Source organism: Oculina patagonica, chromosome 12 (genome assembly GCF_052425735.1).
Source record: "Oculina patagonica isolate OP01 chromosome 12, crgOcupat, whole genome shotgun sequence".
Taxonomy (NCBI): Eukaryota; Metazoa; Cnidaria; class Anthozoa; order Scleractinia; family Oculinidae; genus Oculina; species Oculina patagonica.
The window spans coordinates 9,207,424-9,221,146 of NC_135769.1; the positions used below are offsets into that span (position 1 = coordinate 9,207,424).

The following is a 13,723-nucleotide window of genomic DNA, read 5'->3' on the forward strand; positions in this document are numbered from 1 at the left end:
GTCAAATCCAGAGTGACAAACTATAGCACATTTCTTATACGAAGACAGAGAGAAGATCCACTTAGTAAGCCCAAAATAGAAACCCGAAGGCGGCAGTTTAACTACTTTAGAATGTCCTCGTCCTGTTTTATATGTGCCATTCAAAGATTGCTCATATCTTCCCATCACTGTTGTATTTTGACATCAGCCGTTACCTCAGATTAGTTTCTTACAAGAGCGATGAAAATATTAGTCTACCATGCCCCCATCACGTGATTCAGTGTAACTATTCGATGAACTTATTTTCACCGTATCCTCCAAAACTGCTTATATCCAGGTCATCTTAAATTGGTTTCGAGTCAGGAACCCGAAAAAATCGTTTAAATGTAGTTGAAAAAAGTGATTTTAAGTTAGCATTTCCACTTGTAAACGCCAAGAAAAGTGTATAAAATCTAGGATAGATTTCTAAGCTTTTCGTGGATTTTGTTCTTCGGTTTTAAAGTAGAAAGAAACATCAACATAATAAATATTCCCATAAGCATGTTGGTTGAGACATGCACCCTTTTTGAATTTTTTTTTTTTTTTGAAATTCTGGATTGCCTTCTAGAGTGAATGAAATCCGTAACAATTTTATCAGTGTCTAGATATACATGCATATATATAATAAAGGACATTAAAGACCGCCATCCTTCCACCTACACACATATCCGTAATGTCATGAAGGTCTATAAATTAGATAAAAATAAGAAGCTTCCGAAAATAAAGGCACTAATCCTGTTAGAAATCCCTGTTTAATTCAAAGGATCGTTTCCCAATTGTCATCCGCTTCCTGTATTTATCTTCCATCTTTCTGTGAGACACTTGAAATCCTGTGGCGATTTAAATGGAAAATACACGCAGCAAATTTTTTTAAATTTAAACGAATCCGGAGCGTTTGCATGCCTTATCTAACAGCTTAAAGTAAAATCAATTAAAATATCTCATTTTTCAATTTTTTCCCGAAGGAATTTAGAGTTTTTGGATGGTAATTTTATAGTTATCTGCTCGAACAAGAAGCATTCGACATGTTATATATCTAACGGGTTTGACCGCGAAAGGTGGATTAAAAAAAACAGATTTTATTAACAGACCTCGCCTTCCGTTTTGCATTCATCCAAAGGACAATGAGTCATATGCTCTTTTAAGCTATCGCTGCAAGATTTCATCTCCAATACAAAGAAAACGGAAAATTCAAAGAAAAGAGACAATGAAAAAACTGCTGGTTTGAGAATGTGCTAAATAAATTCCCACCGCGAACGTAACTTACCTCAATGTTCAGTGTCCATAAATGAGTTACCTTAAACTATATCAAATAAATATCGTTAATTTGTACGCTACAAAGCATGGAAGTTTTATCTATTTCAGTAGTAGGTGCTTGGAGTGAAATAGGTTTGGTCTTAAAATGTCCCTCGATTAACAAGCAGAGTGGCCAAGGGCTCCTGACACAGTGGCATTGCTAAATTAGTCAGGGGAAAATGAAATCGTACATGTTCTCGATTTCATTTATAGTTAATTTGATAGTGGAGTTCTATGCCTAGCGAAAAAGTTCGTAAAATTCGCAGATCTGTGGCAAATTTTGTCAGCAACAACACCAAGTAACACACAGCCTGGGAATTGTCAAGACCACTTGGAAAAACATGCCTGGCGTAAAGGAAACCCAAAATGCGCAAACACTTGAAGCCATTATTATTTCAGCTCGATCATTGTTTCAGTAGTAGTTTAATGATGGAAATAACGAGATTTGCTTGCGAACAGTGTAGAGATAAAGTGGACCTTGGCATTGGGAAGGCGAACTTAATGAGTCACTTTACAACCAGCATTCCTTTTACATAGCTGATCAGTCTACTAAAGTGTTCAAAACAGTTGCTTCTAAATTTCCCTCTTATTATTTTCCTCCTAGATATTCCGCTATTAAGGCGATTGTCTCTAACAGGCTAGTTATATTCTCAGTTAATGGTCCTTTTTTCTTAATCTTCAATTTTCTCTAGTAAGTGTTTCTAAAGACTAATGAACAAGATCTAGAATTGTGAGCGTTTCGAGCAAGCTTGGGTTGTTGTTAGATGCGAACACACGAAGCGTCTCAGCCGACCGTCCACTGATCTAAGAATTTGTGTCGTGAAGCTTAAAGATTACGATCGAAATCATTTCGATTATTTCAAATCTAATGCCCTATCAATATTTATTTGTATGATAAAGATCTTAAAATGAATTATTATTTCTAGATTGCTTAGTAGATGTTGTGAACTGTCAGGCAGAATGTTGCAAAGTGACGGTTTACCCAAATGCGTTTCGTGAAGACTAAATTTGCGTACCTGGGGCGTACATTTTTTCTCTCATAAATTAAGTAATTTCGTCTAAAGTTGAATAAAAGGTTACCTGCTATCATTTATTGTAGCATCTGATTTACAATCACGAAATCGAGCAGCATTATCTGACTATATTGTCATCCATTTTACCGGGACTCGTCTGGACCCCACCTACATAAAGATTTGATCCGGCTTCCTTCGCACAGAACTGGCTAGTCATTCCTCTTCAAACCCGCTTTGTGTAAAAAATGTCACAGCAAAACATCCATTCGAACGATCTTTTGAAATTTTAAGGCACACAGCCATTTTACAACCTTTGATTTTTTTAACAAAAGGTGAAAACGAAGAGCTTTTGTTATTCTCAATGGAACGCGCAGGGAATTTCCGTCCCCCTTTGAGCTAGACCTCCCTGTTCAATGTGCCTGATGTATTTTTCTTACACAAACGGACAACGCTGAGTTTTTTGGTGACCAAAAAATAACAAAGCGGCCCTCCGTCTGTTTTTGGTATGCCTACGTTTGAACATTTGCTCAAGTCTACAGATCATTTATTGCTGTATTGTGTTTAGTTGAGACACATTTACAAGGCTTTCTTCTTTCTCGACTGTTTTATTTGTTTTCGTTTCTTTCAGTTGCTTTAATTTCTATCGCAGCCTGTTCATAAACTAATCGACATCATCTTGCTAAGAAGATTAAATTAGATCCCTAGCGTAAGGAGAGTCAAGCTCGTGTCCAAACAGAAACGTTAACAATGCGTACAGTTATCATGTATTGGAATAAAACTTTGAACACATAAAAAAGGCAAATGGCTTTCGTTGCTTCATTCACAACGAACGTCTTAAACAACAACACGTATGTATATCTTCACGAATTCAATGTAGAACTTGTTTAATACTGAGTACACGACAGAACTAAAACATAAAATTCTGCACAAATAGAATTGAATGTATTGATGCTACTCGGGATGCATACTGTTATCGAAGGGAAAGCTTTGAACTCATAAATTGAGGCAAATAATGGTTTCTAATTTGCGGACTGCCTGTCTCGATCAACTACTCTAGGTCTAGGAATTTCCGAAGTTTGAGACTGTATTCTCGGGATTTCTCATGCATTTAGCTAAGGTCAGAAATTTCGGTTTCTGAACTGCGTCTGGTTCTCGTATTCAAATAATGTCTAATTTATCATTCTTCTCCTCTTGACATAGAAGAACAACAAACTTAAGAAAATCTATATTCTTGTGTAGGATTTACGTTTACAAATAACAGATTAGAAATCTAGATTGTTAATTTTAACGTTCTGAAAAGAAATTAAATGGTTATAATTAAGAAGCGAGCAAAGTCAGCGAAGTCATTTCTGTGAGAGTTTCGCAGTTTTCAATGTATCTTTGTCCTACCTAAAGAACTTAATCTGCGACTGTTCTCAATAAAATTCTGCTTTGTGGTAAACCCTGTGAATAATCGAGTCAACTGCTAACTGCAATAGCTTTACTCACTCCACACCGCAGGGACTACATATGGATATTCTCAATCGGTACATTATTATTGTCATGTATCAAGCCATGACGCCTAACTATTGATAGAATCTCTAACAGTGCTACTGGGTTATACCTACAGCTCATTATTTTATATACAGACCCTCTGTTACTTTGACAAGATCAACCCTGGCCTTACACTAAATGTAACGGTGTAGTTCCTTTTGTTGTGTTTCACTGACAACAGGACTGACCTTGGCAGAAGAAATGTTTCTTATTAGACTTAGTTTAACTAGTAGATGTCCTTCCACCTCTAACACGAATACCAGTTCGTGTTAACTTCTCGTTCACTCTGTGAACTCGCACAGTTATGGCCGTTTGTTGAGCTGATCGAATGACGGAGGTGTTCTTGAGGTGAAGGCGTACTCAAACGACTCCTGTCTTGGCCGCTCGATTCGAGTAGCGGCGGCGGAGAAGGCGAAATGCCGTGCAGCTTCATGTGCTTGCGAAGAGAACTAGGATGTGTGTAGCTTTTGTTACACCCCTGGTATTTGCAGTTGTACGGCTTATCTGATGTATGGACATGGGAATGCTTTTTCCTATCGCTTGAGTTGGCGAAGCGGCGATCGCAGCCGGGGAACTCGCATACAAAAGGCTTTTCGCCCGTGTGAGTTCGTTTGTGAATTTTTAAGTTCTCAGACCTAGCGAAGAGTTTGCCACATCCAGGAAAAGGACAAGGGAATGGTTTTTCTCCTGTGTGGACTCTGATGTGATTGACCAGCTTGTACTTTGCTTTAAACGGGAGTCCATTACGACCGCAGTTTCTCCAAAAGCAGACGTGTAAAGGAGAATCATTCTGGCTAACATGTTCGTCATTTAAGTGCCTTACTATTTCATGGATACTGGTATACTGCTTGCCACAGATCTTATTCTTCGGGTAGTTCTGAGGATCAATCCACTCGCAGGTCATGATTTTGTTAGGTGGCTGGCTCATGAATTGAGAGAAGTGGACTGGAGCGTAGTTGAGAGAGCGATGATGGTCGTAACTGTATGGTGACGGCGAGTACATGTCTACTCGTGAATACATGTCGCCTGGCGGTGGAAATGCGAAGGCTGGCCTTTGTGGCGTCTCGGGATCGGAAGGGCCGTTCATCGATGGGTAGAAGTTGTGTCGCTTTACGTCTGGTCTCGCCTGATGAAGAGTCAATGGACTGAAGTTGGAATGAATCGAAGGACCCTGGCATTGAGGAAATCTACTCGGTCCCGGTGGTACGGGTTCGTAAAGTGAGTGTCCATGCGGACCATGAGCTATAGAGCCAGAACTTGGCAGATGATCTTGGCGATGAAGGTAATCTCTGCTACTCAAATTTTGAGCGGCACATGCTGCTCTGACTTGACTGGTGTGTGGAGTAAAGGGATAGCCACTGGTTTGGGAGCTAAACACAGCCTTGGTGTCGGCAATAGGTTCGGGAATTCTGTGGGCCAAGTTGAAGGCCGTTCGCGAAATCATACTGGGGCTGGACTCCATAAAAGGGTTTCCAACATATGGAGAATCTTTGCCGGGCTCGACGAAGTCAGCCACGGTCGGATGGCCAACGGAAGCGCTTTGACTAAACAGCGAAATATTGTCCATAACAGCAATGCCGGTAAGAATCCTCTATGTTTGTACAGCACGTAAAATATTTTACTTCCTAGGTTGCGGTGGTTTCTGTGACGAGATAATCCAGAGTCGATTGACGGTAAATGATTATTTGCCCCAACGCTGTTGACTGGGCTGTCTGCATCTGTGTTTTTGAGTTCGATCACAGCTTGATGCTTACATTATCAATCGATTGGTCCTTGCATAATTTGTTTTCGAAGCAGCTTTACGGGCCAATCATTCATCAGACAGGCTTTTCACACGCATGCTCCAACACTGATCCAGTAGGCGTCAGTTGTCGAACACGACTGCTGTGGTCAAGCCCGCTTTTGTTGACGTTCGGAGATTACTCGGGAGTCTTTCAGTCCAACGCAAAACACATCAACAGACTCTCTAAAATCCATTAGTGTGAATTAGACTCAATTTAGTGCTTTTGCTTCTTTTAAGAGATAACCACACCGCGTCATATCCCGGTGGTGGCAGCTCTTACACACGGGTATGTGGTGTATTGGATTCATTGACAAGCGTTCTAGGGGGCGTTAAACCTTTATTCTACCTCACCTTAGGTCATCTTATAATTCAGCTATATAAGATCATCAATTATCTTCCTGCTATTTCATTTTATATCTCTGTAAGCAGCTCTGGTTTGTACTGTAAATCCCAAACTGGACTTAAGCGGATCAGGGTCGCGAGATAACGAGATATGTCGATCAATTTCATTTCCACTGGCTCTTGCTTTATTCGGTGACGGACTAAAACATAATTGTTTTTTCAGAATTCACGTTTGTTGTGTTAGTTTCATTTGCATCGAATACTTTGTCTTTTAAAGAAACCTTTTCTCTCTCTCTTCGATACTCATGCATGGCTACCATAGTTAGTGCTGACAGCCATGTTAAAGTGACTAATTGGCACGCCCCGCCCTCATTAAGATCTTATCTCATATGTCACGAAAGATCGAGTCGCAATTCGATCACGATGGCCCGTGATTTTCTTTGAATGCAAAATATTTGGAAGGCATGTTGAATGCGTTTCCGAACCGAAAACCGCACCAATTCAGTACCCACTCGAGGAATCTTCACTCGCGGTTGGAAATGTTTGTTTTGGGCTAACAACGAAATCAATCTCATAGATCTTACTGAGGTCGTGATAACCATTTAAGTGCTTTAAGCCTTCGGTTTTCGCTCTTACACTTAACAAAAAACAATATTTCAAGCAAACCCGTGTTAAAAAAACTCAATGAAGTTTTCGCACGTCGCTCGAATGAAATATCTTTGACGATGGAAACTTGCGTAATTGGGGCAACGCTGTAAAAATTAAGAATGCAAAAAACGCATTTTTCTGCATTTTCTGCCCTTTTTGACTCAACTAAGGGAACGTTTACGAAAGCGATGTCAATGCCTATCTCCTAAGGTCAAGATTTTATTGCGTTTTATGCTCTGTGAAAAGACAAACTCACCCAAACGCCTTGTGTAAATACATTTTTCCCCAATCTGCGAGCCATCTGTCCGTACTTTACAGTTCACTAAACATTAATACTTCCGGACATTTTTCTTTTTCGCCAGACTCTCGATTTCCGGTATATGCTGAGGTTACATTGGACATGTGAGCTTCTTAGGGTCGACACGTAAAAAAATTATCTCAACAGTTAACAGAGGCAGATACATAAGCCAACAACGAAGAATATTTTATGCCGGTATTTCGGCTGTGTTACTAAAATCAGTATTACAGTGCTGTTGAGAAGTGTCCCGGCGCGATGACATGGATAAATACGCCCGGATTAATCTCATTACGGAGTAGATAAATCCGCAAAGAGTTCTTAGTCGTTGAGACTTGCCAACGCTTTCATTCGATGCACGGAAGCTTTTACCCCATTTCTAAACATTCACGGAAGAAAACAATTTCTTTAGAGCAACTTGAGACAAATGCACTTAACTTGAAAGAGTAATTTTACGCGTAACCGTTCGTATGGCTCAGGATGACGACAGAAACACGACGGGAGCGCAGTGGTATTTGACGGATTACTTACAACCGATTATCTCTTGTCTAAGAGGAAAGGGCCTGTCTAAGCCTTTGCTGGTCGAACACTACATAAATTACACTTTAAGGATGATTTTGTTGGGTTTTGGCATTATTCTTGCGCTTTATTTTTAATCGATAATTTTCTTGCTGCACTTGGGTACATGCATCGTCAATGTTGAGCGTGAGGAACAAGCGTGCGTTTCCCCCGTGTCTGTACTTTTTCCGTGTAAGATTTCAAAGTTTATGTTATTATTTCTTATCGATCGCGACGGGTAATTTAGCTGTTAAAAGGAATTAGTCTTACATTGATGTTTAGATCTCAGCAATAAAATAAACAGCGCGGTATCTGTTTTTTTGTGGCGCCACTTCGCAGTCAAGCCACTTTGTTCTGTATTATCCAGCTGAAAATTAACGAGGAATAACTTCAAAATCACCGCCTTATTAAACTTGTGCACCATTATGCAAAGCAAGAGTATCAATCGGGAATTATATATTTTTTTAATTCTCATCGATCATAAATGACAGGCATGCCGTGACGGATAATGGCCACGTGTCCCGTCTTTTAAATTGTTTGTCGTTCACGCAGCTTCAAGTGAAATTCTGCTTATTTCTGTGTATAGTCGCTCGAATATTGAAACTAAAATCACGAACTCGATGGCTTTGCGGTTTTAGTTAAAGGAAACTCTTGTCAAAATTTCCACCTCGAAAGTCAAGAGTCTCAGAATTTGAAAAAAAAGAAATGTCGGAAAATTCTAAGCAGAATTTCTATTCCTAATATAATCATATGAGCTTTCGTTGTCTCGACGATTCTCGGATTTCTACCATTCTACTTGTGTTATTTTTCAAAATATTGCGTTCTTTTAGAACTCCGTGACCCATGCGTTTTAATGTTGTTATTTTTAGCTTCAAAGTTCGCGTAGACCGCATCAAAACAAGGTAACATTGTGGATGGTAAGCCGCAAAGATTTTATTGTGTAAAACACGCCCTCCACCAAAATCCTTTGTGTTTTGATTAATTGCCGACGTTTATTGAAAGCACACTGAGCTATTTGTGATCGGCGAGGTGTGAAATAATGGTTAAGGAATAAACGCAACAATCGAAACATGAAATACGACGGCAGGCGCGGCATTTAAACATTCGTTTCACATTGGAGCCAGATATCAGCTGGGCAGGTGTGCCGGCTTCTCTCTGCAGTCGACAACTGTTTCGCTGTGGGTGACGTCGTTTTACATGGAGACACTACGTTAGGCAGTGTCTGAAGGAGTAATGAAGTAGCCTTGAGGAGTATCTTTGTCGGTCTAATATTTTAGGGCTAAACATTAAGGTGATTTTTAATGTTAAAACCTATAATTAAAATCCATAGAAATTGTTAAGCGTATCCCTTTTCTTTGTATTACGTGAATCGGTGTCTTTCAAGGCTTTCTTTAACGATTCTTTTATGATGATGAATTTGGCGGTTAGAGGCGGTAAATGATGCATTAACTATAGTGTTAAATGTATCAAACCTATAAATCATTCTATGCAAATTCAGATAAAGAAGAACTAAATCGACTAACTTATACCTGTAAACATGTCTTTCATACTGATTTATGAATACAGCAATTTTCTATCGTTTCTGATAATTTTTAAGATTTTGTAGAGGAAATGACCGTTTTCGTTTATTTTATCCTGCCAAGGTAGGCAAACGTTTACAACAAATCGCAGCGAGCATCAGAGCTTTCATTTATTATTTCAAGCTACGTGATACATTTCATGTTTATAGTGATTGCAGTACTTATGTTAAATGAAATTTGTTGATCATGTCGCCGATTTAAAATGTATCTTCTACCTTCTACCCCAGCAGGTGACTTAGGCAACGGGAACTATGTTTAAAAGTTCGTCCCTTGACCTGTTTTTGCCTTCGTTTTCTTTCAGCCGGTTGTTTTAAGTCTTCAAAGGAAAAATGTATTGTAGAAACACAAAGGTGCTTGCACATCACCCAGTAATAATGACAAGAAAGAGTCATTTGATTGAAGAAAAAGTAATAAAAGCATTCTTTTGTTAAAAAAAGAAATAAAAAAGAAGCAGTTCATTAATGATGCGAAACCCGTTTCCCGCCAAATGGTAGAAATTATAACAACTATATTGAGAACATAACTGATCTGACTCATAGACGTTCATAGGCTTCAACTTTATAAAGACTGCCGGCTGAAATTGTGCTAAAAATAAAGTAAATCCCTTTTGTTCAAAAGTTCAGATCAACAATGGTTCTTTCTGACTTCCATACATTTCATTTATTGTTACAAAGTCTAAAAGTTTTATGGTGCACCAAGATTTCTCATATCCCCATCACCTGTCAATTATTTGATGTTGTGAGGTAAAATAAAAACATTGAGACGAAGTTATCGGAATCCAACCAAAGGTACCTTTGCAATTGACATTTAGGGACGGACCATTATTTTATTGGAGGGGGGGGGGGGGATGAAAAATTTCCCTCTGCAAACCTTTTTTTTAGTTTATGCACCTCTGCAAACATTTTTTTTCGAAATTCTTACTATTTTTTGTTATACATATCGTGTTTGCAAACAATTTATTTTGTCTTTCCAGGCCCTGCAAACAATTTTTTTCAATATTTTTCATCCCTCCCCCTCCAAAAGAATAATGGCCGTCCCTTAGACATGATATTACAAAAAAAATGAACGAAAATGGTGAAAACTTAGCCTCGGCGCTATCAGACGTCTTTATTTCTTCACTCTTTTCACCCCCGCTCAAAAAATACGTCTAAATTCCAAGCCAAAAATTCCATAGTGATGACGCAATTCTACAGAGATCCGTGTGATGTCACTCATTGGCCATTGATGAGCTGTGAGTGAATTTTCGCGCGCGACTAACGGCCAATCACATATTCTGTAGAGAGCCTCTTTCTTTGTAGACCATAGTAAAATAGTAATTATAATAATTTTTCTTGGACAATTCTGTCCAAGAGGGAAAGGCGCAATGAGGTTAACCTTATGTAAAGCACCAACCCGTGAAACAAGACCGGACCACGACACCGGGAACTGCGTGCCGTACTCTTTGCGATGAGTGTGTGGTTTCTTTAACGTCCCCTGCTGACCATATAACACTGAAGATGCAGGAGACGGGACCTACGATTTATCGTCTTTATCCGAGAAGACTAGAATATCTAACCATTTGCAGATGTAATATTGCAAAGGCAGAACGTTCTCCTCAGTTATTTTAAGACCTTAAGTGTTAGTCCGGTCTGGGGTTCGAACACGAGACCTCCCGCACAACAGTCCGGCGCTCTACCAACTAAGCTAACCGGTCGGCGGTTACGGAAAGATACTTCATCGATTGAAATTTTTCAGATGGGATCACAGATGTTTCCCTCGCAAGGGGTGAATTGAGAGTGCGGAGTGACACCAGGTACATAGGCATCATGAGCTACAGGAATAAAACAACCTTTAAAAAACTTTTGATTAACAATGGATCACGGAGATTTTTCGGAGACATATCTGCACATGCGTGTTTCCTACATGAAGAGAGGAAGTACGAGGAAACGTTAGAGGAATTGTCATACTCCATTTATGCATTTACATATAAAAAAGAGAGTGGAATCTCCAGTTCCCTCAATAAGACACGCTGCAGGGAGGGAATCAAGGAAGTTCTATTAAAAAAAAGTGTCCTAGACTTGACAACGTTGAATACAACTACCATGATTCCCTGCAGGGGTGACTCAACGTCAACGACGCCTGGATCAGATTGCCCAGGTCTTCATCGTTTAACCATCCAAGGGAGCCCTCGGTCAGCTGTTAAATAGCTGGCTGGTTGGAGGGCTGGGTAAGGTCAGCTTTTTTCCTTGTTTCAGCAAAGTCTTTGCTTTGAAAAGTGACTAGGACTGGTTTCGGCTTTTGGTTTTTGGCGGCTAGGCTCAGCAGCCTTGAGACCTCTTGGCGGGCATGGGAAGTGGCTTTCTAGCCCCTGGGCTCTTTCAAAACGCACAGGGGGGAGAGAGGGATAAAGGAGTTGCTGGCCCCTGTCAGTTACGGGAGCCTCGTTTTCTTAAATAAGGACAGATATGTATAGAGAGAAACTGTAAAAGGAATTTCCGTCACTTTTTTATCTAGAATTGTCGGTGAGAAAAAGACAGGAATTGCCTGTACACATTCGTAATCTTCGTACATAGGGAGGGAGGGAGGAATTGCTGGTGCATATACTCATACGTCTAGATATCGAGAGAAACTTTGAAAGTAACAATTGAAAGTGATTGACGGTACCCATTCATCATACATTTACATCTATAGAAAAATTTTTAGTGAATTGAGAAATTGGCGATACGTCTTTATATATATTTGAAGAGGTACAGGAGAACTGAGAGTAAGAGAAAGGAATAACCGAAACACATGCCGTCACTGCGAGAGAAAATGAAGAGTTTCTAGTACACATTCATACACCTGGGACTCTGGATGTAGTGGGGAAATGTGAGGAGGAGAGGAATCGATAGTAGATATCCATGAGTCTGATGTAGAAAGTGTTGTGATGTGGCTCAAGAGAACAAGAATCGAACCATTATCATTCTCACCCTTGATGTAGTAATCGTCTGGCCTCGTCTCAGATTATAATTATGACGTTGTGTTCAGTTCATCAACTTAGTTCTCGCTTACCTGGGAATCATCATCATGGGATGGATCCTAATGGGTCGTAATGTGGAGTGGCTCAGAAGACAGGTCTAAAGAAGGGTCAGGGTTTTGAGAATTTGGCAAACACGCACAGCTGACAGTCCAAGGAGTATCAAACGGGGTTAAAGAGGGACGTTTACAATTTCGCCACATAGGAGGACCTGACGCCATGACATCACAGATTTGACATCGTTGAACATACTAGGTCAGTTGCAATCCCTTTTTATTGGTTTGACCCGATGTTCAACACATATTTCTGTTTTATGTGATATAACAATGTAACGTAACTTCATCATGCACACATGCCCGTGTGTTGTGTGAAAGTTGCACGAGACCGTTTAAGATGAGCAATAGAACGTTAATCATAAGCTGTAAAGGCTGGTTTCGCTGGGCATAAGCCCAAGTACAAGATTTGACAAAAGCGCATAAGACGAACTCACTGTTTTTATGCTCTCCTAACGTGGCATAGGACAAATGCACAAGAAGAACGAACACCTTTGTTTTTATGCTTATCTCTATGCTCTTCTTATGCGCGTATGCTAATTCTTGTGCTTGTGCTTATATGGTTCTTTTATGCCAAATGAAAACCAGCCTTAAAGAAACAAAAAAACTCCAAAGCCTTGAAGGTAACATCCTCCGATTGACAGTCGTTACTTTGTGCTCTCGCCTCACTTCTATTTTTAACATTGCAAGGTTAAATATGGTGTTTATTAAAATCTTGAGAATAAAAAACAAAACATTAAAGTACTAAAATCATAAAAGAAGATTTGAACGCTTTATATACATGCATTACTTGCAATATTGGTTCTGAGAAATTGGATAAACATCAAGACAATTTGTACACGTTATTTTTGCTTCTCTTTTATATTATCGTCCCTTATCTCTATGGCATTGACTGAGGAGGAAAGGGGAAGTGGACATTTGATCGATCAGTCTTGGGAGTTAACTCATCCACAGCAAAATTTAACATTTGTGGGCATACACTTCAGACATTGAGAAAGAAAGTGTTAATTAAGTAGGTTGAAAACCGGTGGCACATTTTGCTTACAAACCATCAGTGTATTAAAATGTCTAAATAATTTAGCACCCAGTTATTTAAGCAACAATTTTTTTAAAAGGTCGCCAACCCCAGAGCTTTCATTTTCCCTTTTTCAGGACCACAGCAGGCCAAAAAAATTTTTCTTACAAAGCCTTAAACTTATGGAACACCCTTATTATAAAAATAAAAAACACTATCTCTCTCTATTCTTTTAAATAAAATTTTTTTTTTTTTTTTTTTTTTTTTTTTTTTTTTTTTTTTTTTTTTTTTTTTTTTTTTTTTTTTTTTTTTTTTTATTTTTTTTTTTTTTTTTTTTAATTTTTTTAAAACCCCTAGGGGAAATATTATTTATAATATAATATCATATAATATAATAAAAACTGAGATGCCCGACATCCCAGAGGAAACAGCCCCATTACCTTTACAACTCATTAAAAAAAACAAATGAAGTACATGGTTGCAATACCAGATCTGCAGCTAGTGGAAACTACTACCAAAAGGCTTCTAGGATGGAAATGCCTAGAAATGTTACAAATGTTAAATTAACTTGAGAAAATAATTGTTTTAAGGTAT

General features: G+C 39.0%; 1 protein-coding gene across 1 annotated transcript; it reads right to left on the reverse strand.

Moving 5' to 3' along the window:
• Window positions 1–2,912: 2,912 nt before the first annotated feature.
• Window positions 2,913–6,012, reverse strand: LOC144632946 (zinc finger protein ZIC 5-like). The gene has a single exon (XM_078491702.1). The coding sequence runs from the start codon at window positions 5,425–5,427 to the stop codon at window positions 4,108–4,110; it is 1,320 nt and encodes a 439-aa protein (XP_078347828.1). The 5' UTR covers window positions 5,428–6,012; the 3' UTR covers window positions 2,913–4,107.
• Window positions 6,013–13,723: the final 7,711 nt, after the last annotated feature.

What these genes read in the sequence shown, in the direction of transcription:
- LOC144632946 (XM_078491702.1), bottom strand. Translation starts at nt 5,427, where the DNA reads ATGGACAATATTTCGCTGTTTAGTCAAAGCGCTTCCGTTGGCCATCCG.